The sequence below is a fragment of the Calypte anna genome, chromosome 1 (genome assembly GCF_003957555.1).
Source record: "Calypte anna isolate BGI_N300 chromosome 1, bCalAnn1_v1.p, whole genome shotgun sequence".
NCBI classification, from domain to species: Eukaryota; Metazoa; Chordata; class Aves; order Apodiformes; family Trochilidae; genus Calypte; species Calypte anna.
Window position 1 is genome coordinate 50014851 of NC_044244.1, and position 20460 is coordinate 50035310.

The window sequence follows — 20460 nt, forward strand, 5'->3', positions numbered from 1 at the left end:
AGGAGAGTTGGAAAAATGTTACTGCTGAAATGTTGTTCTCCCATAGCTTCTTCCACCCTGTACCTCTTGGGGACAAGCAGACATTTGCATGACGTGAGCATATTGTATTCCCCACCACCTCCTCCCCATTCTTTTTTTATCAGTCAACACTGATAAAAGCCTCCTCCTCACTTGGGTTCATTTACTATTCAAACCAAGCCGAGACAGTTCTGACCAAGACTTTGTTCAAATCTCAGTAGAGACTTGGAGATTCATTTCTTGCTTGTATATTCTTCATCCAGGAGAAGGGAGACAAGTCTACTTTATCTCTACACCTTACAGCTCATGCACGGATGGGAAATGACAAAAGTGTAAGTTTGTTCATCCTTCCCAGAGACAAATTCTGCACTAGATCCTCCACCTGGTATCCAGCAAGCATTCCTCTGTGTTACACTATCAATCTACCAGTGATTCAACGATTTAGCTGGAGATGAGGCACAATGTAGGATGCACAGAGCTGCTGTTTCAGTCCTTCAGACTTTGGAGGGAGATGTGTCTTTCTGCTCTCTCCACTATCCAGAGGGGGAGACAGAACCCGTTTTCAGTGGAATTTAAATGTATCACTCATATCCTGGTAGAGACATTGCCTGAAACATCACCAGCAGACTCAGTGCTTTGCTTTTGTCACCCAACAATACAAGTTGCCAAAGAAAAACAGGTTTTCTAGCATCCTCCCCTAAAGTGAGAGAGGTTACACCATACTGCCAAGACGTGGTACTGCAGAACAGCACAAACAACACAGCCAGCTGTGGCTTCCCCCAAATTATGGGATGTTCCTGAGAGCTCTCTCTTCAGGCCTCTGAGTACAGACCTGGTTATTCACTTTACATGGGAGTAAACTTTAAGGCCAGCAGGGACAGGTAAATGGGAAGTGTCCTGTGTTTGGCTGCTCCTTCCTGCCTCTCCTCTACAGGTCAGGTCTGCCTTTGTTCTGACTCTTAAGATTGCTGATCCTGCTCTTTACCTCCCTTGCTCTGCAGCAGCAACTTCTCATTTCTCAACTTCTCTCAGTGCTTCTGATGAACTATCTCATACTGTATTAGCTAAGCAATCTGGGAGACACACCATGTCTGAGGTCTTGACTTTGTGCATAGCTGGCATCTATTGCTCCATAAGCCAAAGAGCCCCAAAATTCCTGAAGGGCAGGATATCTTCTGTCAGAGGATAAGTGTGCTGCCAAATATAATCCACGGATATCTGCTTAGCTGCTAGCTGTGGTCTGACCTTTTCTCTCTCTCTGTGATGTACTTTCCTTTCTTTCACACATGCAGGAAGACTTGGTGAGAGAGCGGATGGGTCAGTGAGTCAGGGGATTTGTCTCTTGTCTCTCAGTCTCTTACTTTCTAACAGCTGCACAGGACCAGGGTTCAAGGATTCAGATACACAGAGAGAGAAAGTGCAAGCAGATGCTTTGACTCTGAGCAAATCTCCTGCCCATTGCAAGAAAACAGTGGGACCAGAACATAGAAGGCTTAGCTCCTGGAGGGGGGAACAAGCCACCCTTGTGATTATCCAGTGGAATCTATTTAGATTATTAGAAGTACTCAGCAGTGCCCTTCAGGTCTCAGATTTTTTGTGAGGATTTTTTTTTTTTTTGGTGTAAAAAATCACTGTGATGGTGATGAAACCTATAGTTCCTGCAAGACAGATATCCTCCCTTAACTATCCCAGAGAAAACAATTCATAGAAATAGCAGAAGCTCCAGCCTCACCACTGTACCTTCCACTCAGAGGGAGAAAACCTGGCCCCAGGCACCCCAGAGAATCATCACCTTGGGATTTTCCACCACCCCAGCTAGTCAGCACTGCTAGATTTTCCCAGACCTTGCAACAACACATAATATTTAGATTCAATCACTGATTTCTCTTTAGAAAACTTTTTGCTTTCAAAAGTGATGACCGGACTCTGGTTAAATGCATGGAGATACACCTCACATGCTCATTTTCCAGAAGGTATTTGGGAAGGCAAATAGCAGCTTTTTCATATGTAGGGTGCTTCCTAGAGATGGAAGAAAACAATCTGTGTTAAACAGACAGACCTGAGAACAAACCGAGAACGAGGACCTGACTCTGGGAGGTGTAACCTGGATCTGGACTCATCTCCTCACAGCCTCCTGTTATTAGGCAAGGAAACTCAAGGACACAAGTGCCTGAGCTTGGTGGGACCAGTGGAGACCACATTCAATGTTACCATCCCTTGCCATGAAAGTTGCTCTGAGAAACCTCTCCTAAGGTCAAGGAACGCTGCTGGTGCATGCAGGATGGGACTTTTCCCCACGTTCTTCTCAGACTTAAGCCTTTTGCATACACACCTTTCTCTATTGTTTAATTTAGACATGGAACAACACCTGTGCCTCTGGAATTATAGCCTCTACAAAGTTCCTGGAGAAACAGTCTCCTCTGTTTTCTCCTTCTCTTCTATCTGTTCAGCGCCATGTGTCCCAGCTGATGACAGTGATGTGTTCAAAGAATGTGCCTCTGAAAAGGCAAGGACATGCCTGAAAGGTCCCTTGAGGGGACCTCTGTGCTCCCAGATGTCTTCTTGCTGCTGCTTGCACCTTCCTCTCTCTCCCAGCCAGGAGAAGGGAAGCACGGGCCTAGGCCCATCCCTGCACAAACATTTGAGTTCTCATTCACAGCTGGGAGAAACCCATGAATGCTGAGCTGCAGCTTGCCATGTCTCATGGGAAGAGTAAACCAATCATAAACAGAGGGAATGGAGGATCCATTCCTTGGATCCCTTGGATCCTTGGATTCCAAAGCCTTCCTTGGTGCAACTGAATGGCTCAAACCCCCTAACGAGCCCCCCACTGAGAATTCTACGAGGGAAGAGAGGTCCTGACGGAGGGAAGGGAGCCTTGCTGGAGGAATGGATGAGCATGCCTGGATTCTTCACCTGAAGGTGAATTAGGGGATCACAGATAGACGATGGGAGTTGGTAGGAGCTACACATGCACTCTCTACCTTCAGTTTTAAGAACTAGGCTGATGGAAGCAAAACAAACAGAAGGAAATTGTTCATGAAGCAAAGACTGGATGTGTGTCACTCCTTGTGGAAGGGTACTGTGGCTGCAGAGATATCACGGGGGTCAGTGAGCATCTGGACAGATATCTGGAAGAAACCTCCACTGGGTATTCCTGCAGGCTGGAAAGAGAATACCAGGTAGGTAGCATGGCTGTCAGCTGTCGCCTCAGCTGCACCTGTTTCCTTATTTGCCCCCACTCTTCCTTGGTAGCTCCCACTCTGCAGAAATAAAAGAGCTTCTTCCCAGAACTTTCCCTGTCCCCCAGCAGGCACAGGACAGCAGCTCCACAGCAACGCTGTGGGTATGGCTGCAGACACTGCGATGCCTCAGTCACCACAGCTTTGGGCATCATGGCCGGGAGATGTCAGGAAGCCAAGGGTGAGGGTGAAGAGGGTGAGGGTGAAGAGGGGTGATCCTCCTGGCAGCTGCCCCAGGAGAGGCAGAGCTGGGGACAGAAGCAAAAAGCTGTGTATCCGTGATGTGTCTTCCAAGGACAGGCGGAAAGCCCAAGCTGCAGGGCTGCGTGCTGTGCTGCAAAGGGCATTTTGAGGGAGGATCAGCAGCACCAGGCCCGTGGTCAGAAACACACCAGAGCCACCGTCCTGCAGATGCTGCAGCAGCCACCGAAGCCGGGGCAGGAGGTGACACTGGGACAACACTGAAGCACTCACCCCTGCCCGAGGCTGCACCAGGCAGCTTTTTCATTTCATATTATTTTCCAAGTTTGATTTTAAATAGCGAGATCGCTCCCGCAACAGCTCAGAGAAAGGCATCACATCCTGCAGACACCTGGAACGTGAGGAGCGGTTTGTTGACGGACGGATTTCTAAGCCTCATGGAAACTCTTAACCACACGTGAACCGCACGGTACAGATGGGAGGCAGAGGAGGCCCCATCCGAGATGTTTTCCCTCCAGCAGCGACCCAAGCACCCACCCACCCGCAGCAACCCCGGGCCCAGAGCTCCACCCCCATAGTTTGGCACACAGCACTATGGCGGAGACCAGGGCGGGGCCTCTCGGCCGTGCTGTGTCCCGGCTGACTTCTGTTCTTCAGATACGTTCACTCCATGGGGTCGGGCAGATCACGCACCCGGGCATCCCGCGAAGTAGGCGGGGCACCTAGGGGCGACCTGTACCCGCGCAAAAATTCCTCTCACATTCCCAGTGAGGACCCGGGCGTCACCCCGGGTCGTTATTTTCCTTACTCATAAGTTTAAGGCATGAAGGCTACAATTGCGCCACCTCCAAAGACCCCTATGCGTTATCTCTATAGGTCACGGCGAGCGCGCCTGCCCCGATGCTACTCCAATTCCCCAGGTTGAGTTCACATTTCCCTAAGAGTCTTCACAGCTCTGGTCTCCTCCGCTGCCGCACCACGCTGTCATTGTCCGAAACGTAACAAGACGTGCCCGACCGTATGCAAATATACGGCCATGGCGCCGCTGGGAGTTGTGGGACGTCCTTCACTCCCCGCGCACACGGGCGAGGCCCGGGGGCGGGTTCCGGCTGGCTTGAGGAGGCGGAGGGAAGAGCGGAAGCGGTGTGATGTCACGCCCGGGTTTCGTTCGCTGCGTCTCGTCGGTGGGCCCCGCGGCAAGATGGCGGACCTGTCTCTGGACGAGCTCATACGGAAACGCGGTTTGACGGTGAAAGGGAGGTAAGCGGCCGGCAAGGCGGCGTCCCGGGCTCGGCACCCTCAGGTGGTTTCTCTGTTCTGCCTCCTGCTCGTTCCGCTTCGGCGGCCCCCGACTACAGCCTGTCTCAGGGCGGCCCGCTCCCGCCTTCCCATTGGCTTAGGCGTAGGCCGTCGGGGCCGTGCCTGTGGTGCCGATTGGTGTTGGTGGCCGTCGCTCAGGGCTAGGGCGGGGGTCTGTCCCCCCCCACACATCAGCCCCCGGTGCCTGGTGCTGCCCCTTGGGCTCTGCCCTCGGCGGGGCAGGCCTGCCCTCCGCCTTTCCCCTTCTCGGGCCCTTCTCTCGCTCATATCCCGAGACGCAGCCCATCGCTCCGCCGTTGCCTCCCACCTGCCGTTTTTTTCCCCCTTGCAACCCCCCGCCGATTAACCCGGTGGTGATCCCCGAGCCGGAGTCAGCAGCGTTTCAGTGTTCAACCCCCCGAACCCCCCCGGTGTCTGGGCTGCCGTGTATCTGCAGCAGGAGCAGATCCGCTGCCCTCAGGCACTGCCCGGACCCCCGCGGGTCCCTGAGGCGCTGCGTGAATGGGAGGCACAGCGCATTGGGGGATGGTCGTGGAAGGTGTAGTTGTGCCACAAGGAGCCGTAACAGGACAGGTGTCTGGCTGCGACGGCTTCCTCAAAATTGCTGCCTGGCCATGGGAAACTGTAGTCTCTGTAGTATGGTTAACAATACCTTGACAGATTTTTAATTTTTTTTTTTATTAATGGAGTGTGTAAGATATTAGACACTAGATTAGATTCTTTCTTTGTGCTGCAGATGTCCCTGTTGTAGCCTGGGCCATTTACTCTACTGCAGCTAGTAGGCAGTTCTTATTTGGTTTCTCTTTTGCTAGGTTTTAATCTTCCTTTTTGCCAGAGTCTCTTGATGTTTCAGAAGATCTTGTCCATGGATTCCTCCCCATCCTAGCTACGTGTGATCCTTTGGGTTTTTTTTGTTTTGGGTTTTATTTTGAGTTTAATGGTCATGAAGCGATTTTGGGTTTTAACTCTGAATGTCTGCACTTAGAAGCCTGGAGTAGTAGTTTGAAAGTTACCCACTGATGTATAGTAGCAAAACGTTCAAACACATATTAATATCCTAGTCTAGACAAGGCCTCAGCTTTGTGCTTTCATTCATGTTACCCTGCATATTTGGAACAATCTTAGGCTGCTTAATATGCCAAGCACCTCGTATCTCCTTTTTCAAATCCCTCCTTAACTCTCATTTCTTCCAGGAATTCTTCCTGCTTCTGTTTGCTGAGCAGTAATCCCTTTGTGCCTTGCGTTTCTCTTCTTTGTCATGTTGAGCTCACTTTATAAGTTTTCTGAGGTAGCTAACTTGGTTTTGTGAAGGCTGAACTAACTGAGTAAACTTAAATCATTGTATCCATGCTGTTCAGTAGTCTAGATGAGCTAACAGAAAAAATATTCACCTATAAAATGTACTAATCCCCAAAATATTCAAGCCAGAACTTGGAGTTCTGGAAGGTGAATTAGATGTTTGAGATTCCCTTTTATTTAGGGTGCCGTGGCACAAAATGCCTAAAAGGTGAAAGGAGTTGCTTGTTAGGATAAAGTAAGTTTTCAGAGATGGTGTAATCTTTGGTACAGGGTTTCATAACTGTTTTCATTAGTTCATGTCATTAAAAGTTTTAACTAATTCTTGCTTAAATGGTGATACATAGCTTTCTGGTTTTGCTGTGACCTCTTTTATGTTCATTAAAAGGAACTACTCATCAAGCCTTTTTGCACCCTAACTGAATGCTTTCAATATAGGTAAATTAACATTTTCTAAAATAGCAAAGGAAGTCTTGTTCTGTGGCTGTTGCTTTATGGGTAGTGTTAGTCTTTTGGATTATTCTGGATACATTTTACTGAATGGCCATAATAATACTCCTATTTCTTCTAGCTAGTGTGCCTTGGTTGTATGAGAGCAGCAGTGGGGTTCTTAGGTAGGTAACAAAATTAGGGTCCCAGTTTTGGGTCTCCAGTTGTCTGCACACAAGAATGAAGCAGGCAAAAGTGCTGGTTCAGTCTTTCATGTCTTTTTTTACACATCTCTCCACTGAAAATACCTGACTGTAAATAATGTTAAGGTCATAGGGTTAGATCAGGAGATACAAAGCTGTGTGAGGAATTCAGATTGCATTGTCATTTGAGTTTCTGTCCTTAGCCTTTTCAGTATTGCAACATTTTAGATACCTACTTCTAGACTTTGAAATACTGATCAATACATTTTGGGAAGCAGATGAATGCTATTAGCTCTCTGTAGCTTATTTTTGATTTTGAAAAACCAACAGCAAGGATGCTTTGGGTTTTTTTCCAGTTCTTTACCACTTTGTTATCTTTAAAAAGAAATGCAATGAAAAAAAATAATAAAAAAGAACCTCAAATACTTGAAGGAGGAACTGTATTAAAAAGTTAGACAACCTGTTCCCTTTGGGGGAGGATGTTGAAAAAGTGATTCAGACATGTAACAAGAAGCTAGTTTCAGCTTTCCATATATAATGGGCTGCTTCTTAGTAATACTTGCATATAAGTGCTGTGATTTCTGTGGGCTGTCATCTTTCTGTGCTTGGCATTGTGATCAGGATGTGCTTAAAAAATAGGACGATGGAGTACAGCAGTTCTGTTGTAGATTACAGAAGAGGCAGTGATGTTAAAAAGTAATTTGACTGATAAGTATTCTTGCTGGCAGCTAATCAGCTTTGAAATTGGTGGCTTTGAGCTGAGACTGGTACTGCTTGTATACCCTAAACCCCAAGCCTCTACACTCCCACAATTCTGAACTTGCTGCCCAAAATTCTCGTGTAGTTTGATGTTACCTTTTTACCAGGACACACTGCTGTGTTAATAAAGGTGCTGTAACAGACCTGCTCAGTCCTAAAGCTAGGAAGTTGTTTCTTTTCCTCCAGGTCTTCAGAGTGGTTTCCTGAAAGTACCTCAGTTGTTGATGAGTTTTGTTTAAATGTAGTATGTACTTGGTACAGCTGAAGTCAGACCCTTCACTTAAGTGCAAGCGTAAGGGGGGATTTTGGAAATCAGTTCCCTAGCTGTTTATGTAGAAAGTAAAATCCAGCATAAAGCAGCTTAGGAGCTCCACAACAGTATTTGTACATCTAACCTGAGTGGATTTCTGTGCAGTAATAAATGAGCTTTTGTTTGCAGCAACACAAATACTTTTATTGATACTGTATCACATCTTATGTCTGAAATTCTCTTTATTTTCTTGTGTTTGTTGTTTTTTGGGTGTTTTTTTTCCCTAGGCTCAACACAAGGCCAGTGTTTGGAGGTGTAAGATCTCGCATTGGGATCCAGCAAACTCTTCTAAATAGATCATCACCAGCTGTCAGCTTCCAGCGGACATTTGATGCCCGGCAGAAGATAGGACTCGCTGATGCCCGACACAAACTGGGGGTTAAAGATGCCCGTGAAAAACTGGTTCAAAAGGATGCACGGTTCAAAATCAAAGGGAAGGTGCAGGATGCTCGAGAGATGTTGAATTCCCGTAAACAGCAGAGTGTTGCTGCTGAAAAGGTGACCAAAGTGGTGGATGCCAGAGAGAAGATCAGCTTAAAAAGGAGCGCTCCAGCTGCTATCAGCCCAGCTCTGGGGACAGTAAATCCAGCCGTGAAAATCACCAAAACTATCCAAGTAGGTCATGCAAGCCACCTCTGAGCCTCTCGGTTATTCTGCAGCAGTCCAGTGGAAATTATAATAGTTACATGAATATATTCACACTTTTATGATGGAAGCAGTGGTGGCACAGTTCAGTCCAACCTGTAGGACAGGATTCAGAGCCTTCTAGGTGTTGTTCTGTCCACCTGGGGTTCTTGTGGAGTTCCAGCTTTCATTTAAATTTTCATTTGAATTGTAGGCTCAATAAAGGCAGTGCTCCCTCCTGTCAACATTGAAGTAGTTGTCTTGAATGGTTAAGTAGTCTCTTTCCCACCCAAGTACAATGAAAATGTATTTGTGTGTTGGCATTCTTACACCACCTTTGCAAGTCTGATGTGGTGGATTGTCCTGTCTAGGTAACTGGTTTATCTTAGTGGTGGGATAATAGTTTAGTATATAAAGCTACATTTGTATCAAAGAAGATAGAAAATTCAATGAGCCCTTCTACAATTTCTGTATGTCTACTTATCTTGTTTTCAGGCAAGTCCTGACTTCCAGCAAGTTGCCTGATTATACCATGCATTCCTGCTAAGGCTCAAGATTTGTTCCAATTGCAGTTTAATCAGTCACCCTAACACCCTGATGTCCTTTGGCAGTTTTCTAATTTCTCTTTGCTGTGTATGCAGTAACTTGATTCCTATCAAACTTCTCAGAGTAACAACTATTATTGAACTATCTCTGCGTTAGGTACAGTGGTAGAGTCAGCAGAGAAGTTTCCAGACTGTCAGGATTGTTTGAGAAGTGTTTTTTTTTTTTCCCTTGTCTCTACAACCATGTAACTGAAAGCATTTGGTTTTCCTCCCTCCCAAAGATTTGGTGTGTCTACACCTGTCCAGCAAATCTCTCATCAGTTTGAAACCTAGGCAAGTCTGCTTTCTCTTTAGCTGTGGGGTTTGCTTAGGAGCAGCAAGCTTATTTCTTGTGTAAATTAGCCTTGGAAATTCCCCATTATTCATCAGCTTCACTGCCAGGCTGACCTAAGAAAGAGAAAGGACTCTTGTGGCAGTTACAAGGGGTAATTGCAGAGCAATAGAGCAGTGTGTTCAGTAGCCTTTAATTAGTATGGTGGTTAAGACTTCTGCTGTTCTTCTAAGCCAAATCACCACCATCAGCCAGTAGGACTTGAACATTTTCTACCAAATTTCTAGGAGTTGAAATAGTTTCCAGAGACTTGGTACAGCAGCAGTTTGCTCTGACTAGAGCTTTTTGTGTAGTTTCATCTACAGCACTTTCTGTTATACATCATACTGCAAGGAATTAAATACTGCAGAATGTAACAGTGGTTAAGAATGTAGACAAAACAATGTGCATAAGTAATTATTTAATTATTTTGTAAAATATTTGTACCAGAATTCTGAACTGCCTATACCCAAAGGTGGGAGCAGAGTCAAACTAAAACATCTTGATCTGAGATGCAGCACACAGCTTTCATGTCCTGTGCTGTGGTGATGTTTTCTTGTAAATGAAGGAAAAAAGTCTTTGAAACCCAAAGAATTTCTGTAACTCTGGTGTTTCTGTAGGGCACATGCCCTTGTTTTCTAAATTCACAAGCAAATTGAAACATGAGGGTGATGTGGTATAAGTTAGAGTCTAGAGAAAATACAAGTCTGAAGATTTTAGTGCTTGTATTAATTATTTTTGTAAGAAGATCCATTCTATTTTGTAAATGGACAGCTTCCAGCTTTTTCAAAAAACAAGTCATTTTTTAGAGTTGCAGCTTCTTGTTGCTTAACAAGCAGTTGTTGATTAACATAGCTACATTCCCTGACTGCTTCTGTTGTGATTTCCCTGTTTCACCTGAAACAGGTGTCTTTGGTTCTCTGTAGCATGGAAGAAGAGCTGCTCACTTAGTGGTTTACTCCATTCATGATTTTGTTCAGGAGAAATGTAGATCTTTTTGTGCTGGCAGGGCTGGAGTTAAGTCCCCTTCTTACTAATCTTCGACTGAAATTCAAGTAATTTCAATCAGTTTCTCTGTGTGACCCTAGGTTTTAATTTCTTCAATTAAATAAAGGTACCTCATATTAAACATATTACAGGAAACGTAGGTGATACCCAACAGTATGTTGTGATAATAGCTTTCAGGAGTAGCAGAGTGAGTTTTAAATGGTCTCAGGGTATCAGCTAATCTTCTGAAATGTGGATCTGTTGGGACTGTAGTGTTTAATGCTTTGGTTCTTTCTCTCTATAGCAGAAAGCTCCAGTTCCTGGCCACTCTCATACAGCAGGAATGAGGATCAATGTGGTGAACAACCATACACACAAACAGGTGTGTGCCTGCACTGGGCTCTTTATTTGTTAACTTCGGGATGGGAAGAAAGGTGTCCATAAAACTTGACAAGTGCAAAGAAAGCTTTAAGAAGGAAAGAAGTGTTTTTGGAAGTTTGATAACATCTTAGCTCCCTTTTCTTGCGGGGTTAAGATACTTCCATGGTAACTGAAGTTTTCATTTAGTCTGATTGATCTTGATTCCTTTTGTGTTACATGAACGCAAAGTAGGTATTCAAAATTTTTATCTGTATGCACTAATACTTTTTCTTTCTAGAAAAACCTTCAGCTCTGATGTCTTTCTATATATTTCTCAGTGACACCACATGATATCAGATGTTGGTTGGTTTGATTCATCATCCTGCCAGCCTCCTCAGAGAATGGATATGCTTGTTCATGGTTAAATATTCTACAGTGATGTGGGAGAGGACATAACCTTCCTGTGAAATCCCAGCTGTGGGTCCCTGCTGGAAACTTGATAGCAAATTATGTTAACTGGTATTCTGATGTACTATCAGAGTTGTCCTATCTCTTTGTCAATCAGACTTTGTCTGAGAAAAACTCTAGATATTGTCCTGTCTGTTCTGGGATCAATTTTAAATGGCCTTGTCACAGCCTCCAGCCAGTCAGCCACTTTACTACCTTGGGTGCTTTCAGAATGTCATGTTTTTATTACTTTTTTGGGGTATGTACACATACATTACTGAATGAAATATTGGAAAAATCTCATTCACAGTATCTTGTCCTGTTTCAGTCTGGGATAAGGGGAGAGATTGCCTTAGTTATGCTAACTGTAGCTATTTTTGTATGTTACTTCTGTTGACTTGCTACACTGTCCGGTCCCAGATGCTGTCACTTAAGAAAGCTTCTTCATTATGCTGACACCTCATCACCATAAGCCTTGAGTTTGTTTTAGTTTGTCTCAAATGCAAGTCCTTTTTCCTGATGGCTAGCATTTTTCCCAGTTTTCTCCACAATTCTCCATTGTTCTACCACCCTTTTTGTGTTTTTCCTTCATAGCATTTTTGTGACTTGAACAGTTTTCCTGTTTGTAAACCAGAGCCTTGCTGACTATCACAACTGACTTACTTTGCAAGCTCTCTTTGATAATCGTTCCCATTTTTCTTCACCTTTCTACTGAAATCATGGAAAGCTGTTTTGAATTGTAGCTTCTTATTTTCTGGGCAGTGACAAATGTGAATAGCCTTTTTCTTAATATTATTTAGGGTCCTTGAAATATTTGTGTAGGGGTTAGCCTCAGTATTTTAGGGCAGAATTATGGGCATTAAGTTGAACTAGGAAGTTGATTACTGATTACTAGGAAGTAAATCTCCTAGCACAATGTTTTCTGGTGCCAGACAGATACATGGTGTGCTGCAGAAAGCATGCTATCCAAAAGGAGTGTTTGGTTCAGATATATTTGGCATCTGTCTGCATAATTAAAAAGAAAATTAACATTAAAAAATTATATGCGTGAGCTTCTACTTTAAAGGTGACAGGATGCTAAAAAGTAAGACACCAAGTTTTTTTTCCGTTAGTGTTTTCATCAGTCCTGAGGAGGTCTAGGAGTACACTTGGGGAAATAGTTTTTCTGCCATATTTCTAGAAAAGAAGTTTGTTAGTTTTCACACTGACATTTTGAAATGGGTTTACCTACCTTCAGCTCTAGGTCCCCAGGCTGCAAGAACAGGAGTAAAGTCCAATGTAGTCATGTTCATTACCTGAAGAAAGCTAAAGGCAAGGGAAAGCTATTTATTTTGGAAATTATGTCTAGATTAAATCTACCTGCTTGTAAACTATTACTTTGCTTGTCTTCAGGGTCTGTATGACATGGAAGATGATGATGAAAGTGTCTCTCCCCTTAGCAGCAAACAGATGAAAATCACCACCACAAACAGTTTCCTGCACAACGTGGTAAGGGATTATCTGAACAGTCCCCACCATGCCACGCTCACACTGGGTGGACACACAGGCTGCAGCTTGACAGGGCTTATGTTGTTTTAAAGTATGTAAACAGTGCTTTCTCCTGAAACATTGGCTCTTCACCCCAGCCTTCCATTTGTGCCAAGGCATCTAGTGTTATTTTGGGGATAGAGTCCCTTTTAGTATAATGGTTTGTTTTTAGGCTTTTTGCAGCCAGTATGTGAGCTTTCTCCCTTGCTGACAGGTTATTGCATGTTTGCTCGTGACTTCTTCGTCTTGCTGGGGAAGTGCTTTGAAGCTATCTCATTACTGTTTGAGCAGGCAAGGAAGGGAAGCTTTCTGCAGCTTCTAGAGACTGGACATCAAAGCAGGAAATCTCTTGCCATACAGAGTCTTTGTTTGCAGCTTATTGGGGAGTATTGATGCTCTGGAGAAGATGGAATTTCAACACAGAGAAATGTGAGGTCCTGCTCTTGGGATGGGATGACCCTCTGTAATTTAAACTGAGAAATGAGTGGCTAGAAAATGGCTTTGTAGGAGAGAGCCTGTGGCCCTGCTGGGTGATACACTAAGAGTATGTTAGAAGTACATCCTCGCAGCAGTGAAGGCTAACTGCAGGTTGTATGTAAGATCACAACCAGCAAATCAAGGAAGATAATTGTTCCTGTCTGCTTGGCATTTTGAGAATGCATCTGGAGTACTGTGCCCATTTTGGAGCTCTGAACCCCCCCAGAAAAGACACTGAAAGACTGGAGCTAGTACAGCAGAGGGGTCGGGGGCTGTGCTGCATGATTAGCAGGGAGAGGGTGAGAGAGAAGCATATAGTGAGATCTCTCCACTCCGTTTCACTGTCTTAATACATGATCATGGAAAAAGCAAATCCAGGATCTTTTCAGAAGGGAAGAAAGAGAAGATGAGACGAACACATTGCAGCAAAATTCTGGTTGGATGGGGAAGAGATGTGGGGGATTGTGCGTTTCTCAAGGTATTGGTCAGCCTGTGTCATTGGGAAGGCTGTGAAATTGCTACCCTCAGATATCCAGAGTTTAATTGGACAAGGCCATGAGTCAAGCTGATTTTCTTTGAAGTTAGACCTGTTTCAGACATGGGGTTTTGACATAGGTTTGCTGTGAGTTATTCTGTGGTTCTGAGAAAGTAATTTTACAGGGTTTTACCATTGCACAGTCTGTCTAGTGCAATGGTTATCCTGTGTTGTTTTTCTCATTTAGCATTTGAAATAGAACACCATTTGTGATCCTTTAAAAGCAGCCTTACGGGGTTGCTTTTATGTTTTTTGGCTTTTTAAGGAGTAAATGTGTTATCACCAGTATTTAGTTTGGCTTTTAAATGGAGTGGTTCACCCTAGAATGGTTACACTCTATCTCTCTGTGTGCCATAGCTTGGTGTTTCTGAAAAAGTATTGCTGTTTGTACTAAACCTGCCCGGCCTTAGTGAGCAATCTTTGCATATCCTTTGTAAAGGACTTGAAAATCTTTGGATGCAAGGAGCTTCTCAAATTCAAATCGCACTTACAAAGTTCATCTAAGAAGACTGCAGCTAAAAATGTACTGTCAGTGAGGAAAGTGCTCTTTGGGGATAAACATACTCAGAAACTTTAGTTGATTTGTGCCTTAAAGACAAAATTCTCCAGGACTGTAATGGTTTTGACACCAAGAAGGACAAGCAGTTCTTGGTGCATGCTAGCAATGCTCTCCTGCAGTTGGTGCTTGAAGAAAAGAGATTACTTCTTTAGCCTGCAGCTCTCAGAGGTACTTTATTCTTTCTTCTTGTAGGCTGGGCTGAGTGGCAATAAATTCTCTCTGTCCAAGACTGTTCCCCTGACTAAAGTGGTCCAGAATGATACATACACAGCTCCACCTGCACCTCCCTCTCCCATGCGGACAAAAGCCTTGACAAACATGTCCCGGACCTTAGTGACAAAGGAGGAGCCTCCAAAAGAACCAGCACCTGTTGAGGTGAGCTTAGGGGAGTGGGAGATGCTTTTTATTAGAAGTCTCTGAGATGTCTGAAATTTGATGTTTATCAGTTATGTGAGCAGCTCATTTCTACCTGCCTTCCACCATTGTTTTTGGGGCTCCATCAAGCTTACTCTGATCACTGTAACCCAAGATTTTGAAAACTGTCTTAAATGTCCTTTTTCTTCAGTGTTTATTGAAAGACTAAGAATTCTCATGTAGCTTATATCAATCTTTCTATCTACTACGGAGCACATGGTCCTGGATGAATCTACGTTACAGGGATGTGGGAGTTGTTTGGACCATCGCTGGTGGTTACTGTGTCTATACAGGACATGTCTGTCCTGGACCTCTAGGGTAATTTGTAGACAACCTGTCTGGAATTGTTTTGCCAAGCTGCCTGGTATTGGGTACAGGCAACCCACCAGATGTTCCCACATGTTGAGTTCAGCATGCCCTTGAAGGGCTGGATTCATATTTTGGGGTTTGCTGGCTGGTTCCGAGTGCAGCAGAGATAAGTGCTTAAGAGTGTGGGCATGGCTAGAGTACTGTGTTTGTATGTGGATTAATTTAGTGTTATATTTGGGAATGAAAGAGAAAAGTTATTTCAGACATAAATTAGCATGGAAAAGGAGCTCCTTTTGAATATCAAATGAGCTGGGCTAATATAACTGTAGATATGTCCCATTATTAGGTGTAGCTCTCTTCTTTGTATGTGTGTGTACAGCATTTCCCAGATGTCCCTATAGTGACCTTTTTTAAAATTCTTTCTATGCTGTTCTGTCTTGCCTTCTGCATTTGTGACCTTTTTTAATGTGATTTGTGTGTGATTTGTGTTGGCAGCTGGCATTCAGTCCTTTGGAAGGCACAAAGATGACCGTAAACAATCTTCATCCTCGAGTCACAGAGGAAGACATTGTTGTGAGTATCACTTACTGCCAAACTGTGGTTGTATGAAGCTTCCTTCCCTTATCCTACCTCTTTTGATAAATCACTTGATCTGTGGTGAATGCAGTGAAGTGGAGTATGATGTGGGGTTTGTTTACTTGCAAAACCTGTGAGTTTCTGGTTTATTTTTTGTGGTTGTTCTTATTTTTCTTCACTTATTTTAAAAAGTGTGTGCTTAAGAAGATGAGACAAAACCCCATTTCTCAAGTGAACTCAGGTACCTGACATCGCTTACCATCCATGTCAAGTAATGCTTGGTATTGTCCTTGAATTTATACCCCCATCCACATTATCTAGGCACTTCCGTGCTCAGCAGGCTGAGAATGAGCCTGGTCTTCCTGTGTGACAACCAGTACAGAGTACTGGCCTTCATCTTCTTTGCTTGTGTTGGCTAGCAGTGTGGAGTTTTGGGCAACCTGTATTACTAATGCCGAGTACTCATACACAATAGGCAAATGGCAAGATTCTGTCACGTGTTTACTAAGCAGGAGGGGTGATGCAATGAGGAAACTCAGCCTTTCTACTCTGTGTCTTTGATTGAAGTTGTACCTTTGTAATCATGGTCATGACAAACTCTTTGCCTTCAGGAGTTATTCTGTGTGTGTGGCGCTCTGAAGCGAGCCCGGCTGGTGCACCCTGGAGTGGCTGAGGTAGTATTTGTGAAGAAAGAAGATGCTATCACAGCATATAAGAAATACAACAACAGGTGCTTAGATGGTAAGTTTGAGGCCAGAGTAGCATTTAAGATAGATAAATCAACAAAGACTTTTCTACCTCATCAGGGAGTTTAACGGTGTCTCAGGTGCTCAGATGTTGCCAGGAGAGAGGAAATGCCAGAAACTTTGTTGAAGGGCTAGACAGTGTAATATGCTTCTATGTAACTAGCTGAATATATACATAGTTTATTTAAGTGAAATTTTAAAATATCTTAGATAAAGAATTCTCAAAGCTAGAGGTAGGGTCTTGGTGATTCTGATGGTCTACCTTCTAGATTATATTCTTCTTGTTTCTAATCCAGTTCTGAGACCTTGATAGTCCTTAAGCAGGCTTTACATGCTTGCAGAATAGCTGTTGGCAAGGTAGAAGTAAAACTAATACTTGCAAAATTCCCAAGCCGTAGTGAAAGGCAATTTTAATCGGATGTGTAAAACAGGATCAGCTTCTCCATAAACTATGAACAATGTAATTGTTAATCTGGATTAATCAGCGGTGTTGTTACAGGCTGAAATTAGCTCTTAGTTTTTAGCTGGAAATAGATGTTTTCTCTTTCTCCAGATGAGTAATGCTACAAATGTCAGATGAGGAGCAGACACCTGAGAATGTGTGATTCTTTTGTGTGTCTGCTAAGAGTTTTGTGTAGCTTTAATTAGTGTGATTCTTCATATTGTACCACATGTTTAAGTGGCACTCCTCTGCAGTGATCTTGCAACAAAAGATGTTCATTCTCATGTATTCCCAAACATGAAACTATTACTAAAAACTGATGTGTAATATTTCTGGGGTCTTTCCATACAACAGATATGATATAAGGACCTTTTTATTGTGTTTTTGTTTAGGTCAACCAATGAAATGCAATCTTCATATGAATGGGAATGTCATCACCTCAGACCAGCCTATACTGCTGTAAGTGTTCTTTGTGGGGGGGAAGAAGAACCAAACAAGTTTGCAGAGTTTATTTTGAGGACAACCTGAGGAGAGGAAACTGGCAAATTGTTATTCCATGAATATTATCTTTTTCTTCCCTTCTGTGGTGCTCTGTGTTGAGCTGAGTGCAATGTATCTTGACATAGTTTTCCCTCCCCTGAGGTTCAAAGCAAGTCTGAGTCAAGGAAGTTTTTTGTTGTGAGGAAACCATACTTAAAACCATATATTTCTAATGCTGAGGAGAGAACAACACAAAAAATGGGGTATGCAGACATAGTATTAAATTTTATTTCATAATGAGAGGTTAAAATCTGCTATTTTTTTTACTCCTCCAGCCGATTGAGTGATACCCCCTCAGTGAAGAAGGAAGGAGAACCACGCCGGTCAAGTGCAAGCACCTCCTCAAATCCCCCAGCCGAGGTGGACCCTGACACTATCTTGAAGGCACTCTTCAAATCTTCGGGGGTCTCTGCCTCTGTGCAGCCCACAGAATTCAAAATTAAACTCTGAGAAGGGGGCACTAGCAGCGGACTGGAAATTTTAAGTTGAAGAATGAGAAAAATGCAGGAGTGCAGATGTTATTTGCATTTACCTGCCTTGACATTTTTTTTTTCTTTTGTTTTCTATGATCGCTACCTTACTGTACAGTAGTGTTTCCTCTTGTGTGTGTACTTTTCTGTTTTCATAGTTGGAGTTTTCTTCCACAATTTTTTTTCCAAAAGAGTAACTTCCTCCTTCTGCCAGTAATGTATTACGAGGCATATACCATGTAACTCCCTCCTTAACTCCAAAGCCCCTAGTGGCCATTAAAGTGCACATAGACTTTGAGAGAAGGAGTGGGAATCTCCTTCTCTTTTCTTCTGACTGACTTTTAACTAAAAACTGCATCACCTTGGTTATCAACAGGCAAGAACACCACATTGTTTCTGAAATTGCTGCACGGGGTACAAAGTCAGGTGTGGCTCCATAAAAGAAGCACCATCTTGCATCTTTGACTTGTATGCATTTGATAGCATACTATTTCATTCTGGCTGTTGGACATTTTTCTGCTCAGCAGCTGTGTCATTGAGAAGAAGTATGAAAAACTGAGCTTCCCACTGTGTGTACCAGCCAAAGGAGGCAGCAGGCAGAAAGAACATATGCACAAGTGTGCCCCCCATTGTGCTACTGGAGGGAAACTTCAACTCTAGTAATGCAGAGAGATGCAGGGAAGAAAAGGGTCTGGCATTTGTACAATGTATATATTAGCCCTCTAAGGTCAGGATCAGTTGCTCTCATCTTTCTGGACCAAAAGTGTTGTGTTCAGAGCTAGAGGAATCCAAGTGTTTCACTCCCATTAGGCTACTGCAGCCTCCTGCTCATGCAGGGACATGAATTTTTTTTCTGTACCTTCTAGTCTCCTATAAGAAGGAAGGAACTGGGGTCTTCTACAGATTCTAATGGCTGGGAAGCATTTGTCTTGCACCTGAGAACTCCCTTCCTTGCGAGATGTCACTTGGGCAATGTTTGGCTGCTGTGCTACTTCCATGCATGGGCTTGGAGAATGATCACTGCGCTTCATGGCTTGGAGGGGAGGTTTGGGAAAGGAGAGGAGTTAGCACTCTGTAAGGAATACATGAGGGAGGTGTTACATCCCAGGTGGAGCAGCAAGAATGAACCTTGGGGCAGTGAGCATCCGTGAGGAAGCCACAGGCCACTAGGTGGCACTTACTGTAAGTCCTACGTTCGACAGCATTATTGCCATGGGTATTTGAAGTCCCAGTAGCTCCATTCCTTTGAATTTATTCAAATCGTGTTATAAGATAGGAAAGCAAAGAGCCACTTCTGGAATCTTGCTGGCAATCGAGCTTGATTCTTCTAGCTAGGAGACTAACCTAATCCATTCTGTTCAGCTCCAATGAACTTTAATGAACTGTCTGTTTGAGGTCCAGGTTCCATTCCTCAGTCAACGCTGTATTTGTTCTACTTTCTTGTTCTGTACAAACTCTTCACTCTGTCTAGCTCATGCAATCCATTCCTCTATTTCACTGTATCCCTTTTAGCCATGGAAATAACTGAGGAGTTGGCAGGAGTTGTTTTTCTGGAGTACTTAACTTGGTTTGGAAGCCAATGACACCATTATGGGTAGGGTGCTTTGTGTGAGCAGCAGATGTTTGTAGGGGGGGGACTTCAGAAAGCTATTCTCCTTTTTTAGATTGCCCATCAAACACCTGTGTTTTATTAAAAAATGGGGGGGATGGGGAGGAAACATTAGGGGTTTGAGAAGATAATGTATTACCTGTTTCTGAATAAACGTTTGTTATACAGAGAGTGGATTCTAAGCCTTTTTAGATACTGTGAAGCAGCTGAAGATAGGTGGAGTTGTTCCAACGTTGAATCAAGAGTGCATTGAGAAGAATGTAGAACCTTAAAAATTAATGATGTGATGAAGAGCAAGAGGAGTTATACAGATGAGAGCATTGATACTCCTTAGCCTTTTAGTCTCTTATCATTGAAATTAGTAGCTGATTCATAGTATTACATGGGAGCAATTTGTGTCCCTACCTAGTTCAGATTCTGTTGTTAGCACAAAAAGAATGGCCCTTGTTATTAACAGCCTAGTAATTTTAAAATTTTATTTAAAAAAAATACAGCTGTGAAATCAAGGTACCTTTTCTAGGTACCTTTTTATTATCAGCTAAACAGCTGTGAAAATACAAAGATGTACTATGAGTGCATATCTTGTATCTTCTGAAAGAATGAGGAGATTCAGGGTTTTTTTATTAGTCATGTCCATTGTAAAAGCCAAATAGCAGGATGCATTTAGTAATTTGCTGTTAAATTGTGCATTATGTTAAGGTTATATGTGTTAAAATTATGATGACATCAGCATCCTTCCTTGCAAGAACTGTTCTGCTCTTTACTTCTGTGACCTATGTCATTAATTTTTTTTCAATGGTGAAATCAATGATTAGATTATCTAAACTCCACTCCATGACTTGTCTCGCAGCAAAATCTTGGTGTGCATTGCTCTTCCTGTTCTTAGTCCACTCTCTAAAGTTACCTTTGTCTTTTAATGTTCCATAGTGCGGCTTCTTTCCTGGATGACTAAAAGAAGAGTATCCAGTTATTCTTAGTCCTTTCCAAATGGTTCACCTTGCAGCTCTGTGGTGTCTGCTGCCTGTCCTGCAATTGTCATGAGAGTCTTGATTGCATTCCACTGAGCTCACTTACCAGCTTCTAACCTCACATCCACCATCATACAGCATGGTTATCTTCTTGTTCAGTGTTTTCCTTTCCTGTTA

General features: G+C 43.4%; 1 protein-coding gene and 1 non-coding gene across 3 annotated transcripts; one reads left to right on the forward strand and one right to left on the reverse strand.

Annotated features, from left to right (window-relative positions):
- Nucleotides 1-4138: 4138 nt before the first annotated feature.
- LOC115600473 lies at nt 4139-4286 on the reverse strand. Its single transcript, XR_003989000.1, has one exon. It is a non-coding gene; the product is annotated as a U12 minor spliceosomal RNA (small nuclear RNA).
- Nucleotides 4287-4563: 277 nt separating this feature from the next.
- Nucleotides 4564-19484, forward strand: POLDIP3 (DNA polymerase delta interacting protein 3). 2 transcript variants are annotated; one of them, XM_030456075.1, is made up of 9 exons: nt 4564-4721; nt 8006-8393; nt 10609-10686; nt 12504-12599; nt 14402-14584; nt 15428-15505; nt 16120-16249; nt 17089-17155; nt 17512-19484. In XM_030456075.1, exons 1-9 carry the CDS (start codon nt 4663-4665, stop codon nt 17684-17686), a joined length of 1254 nt encoding a protein of 417 aa, XP_030311935.1. In that variant the 5' UTR covers nt 4564-4662; the 3' UTR covers nt 17687-19484. The 2 variants fall into 2 exon arrangements, with proteins under 2 accessions (XP_030311935.1, XP_030311944.1); XM_030456084.1 differs by having other exon boundaries at nt 4591-4721; nt 10612-10686.
- The last annotated feature ends 976 nt before the right edge of the window (nt 19485-20460 follow it).

Excerpts from the sequence above, each read along its gene's own strand:
- POLDIP3 (XM_030456075.1), top strand. The coding sequence starts at position 4,663 with ATGGCGGACCTGTCTCTGGACGAGCTCATACGGAAACGCGGTTTGACG. Across the intron at positions 12,600-14,401 it reads ACAGTTTCCTGCACAACGTG|GCTGGGCTGAGTGGCAATAA; the intron begins GTAAGGGATTAT and ends TTCTTCTTGTAG. Across the intron at positions 17,156-17,511 it reads TCAGACCAGCCTATACTGCT|CCGATTGAGTGATACCCCCT; the intron begins GTAAGTGTTCTT and ends TTACTCCTCCAG.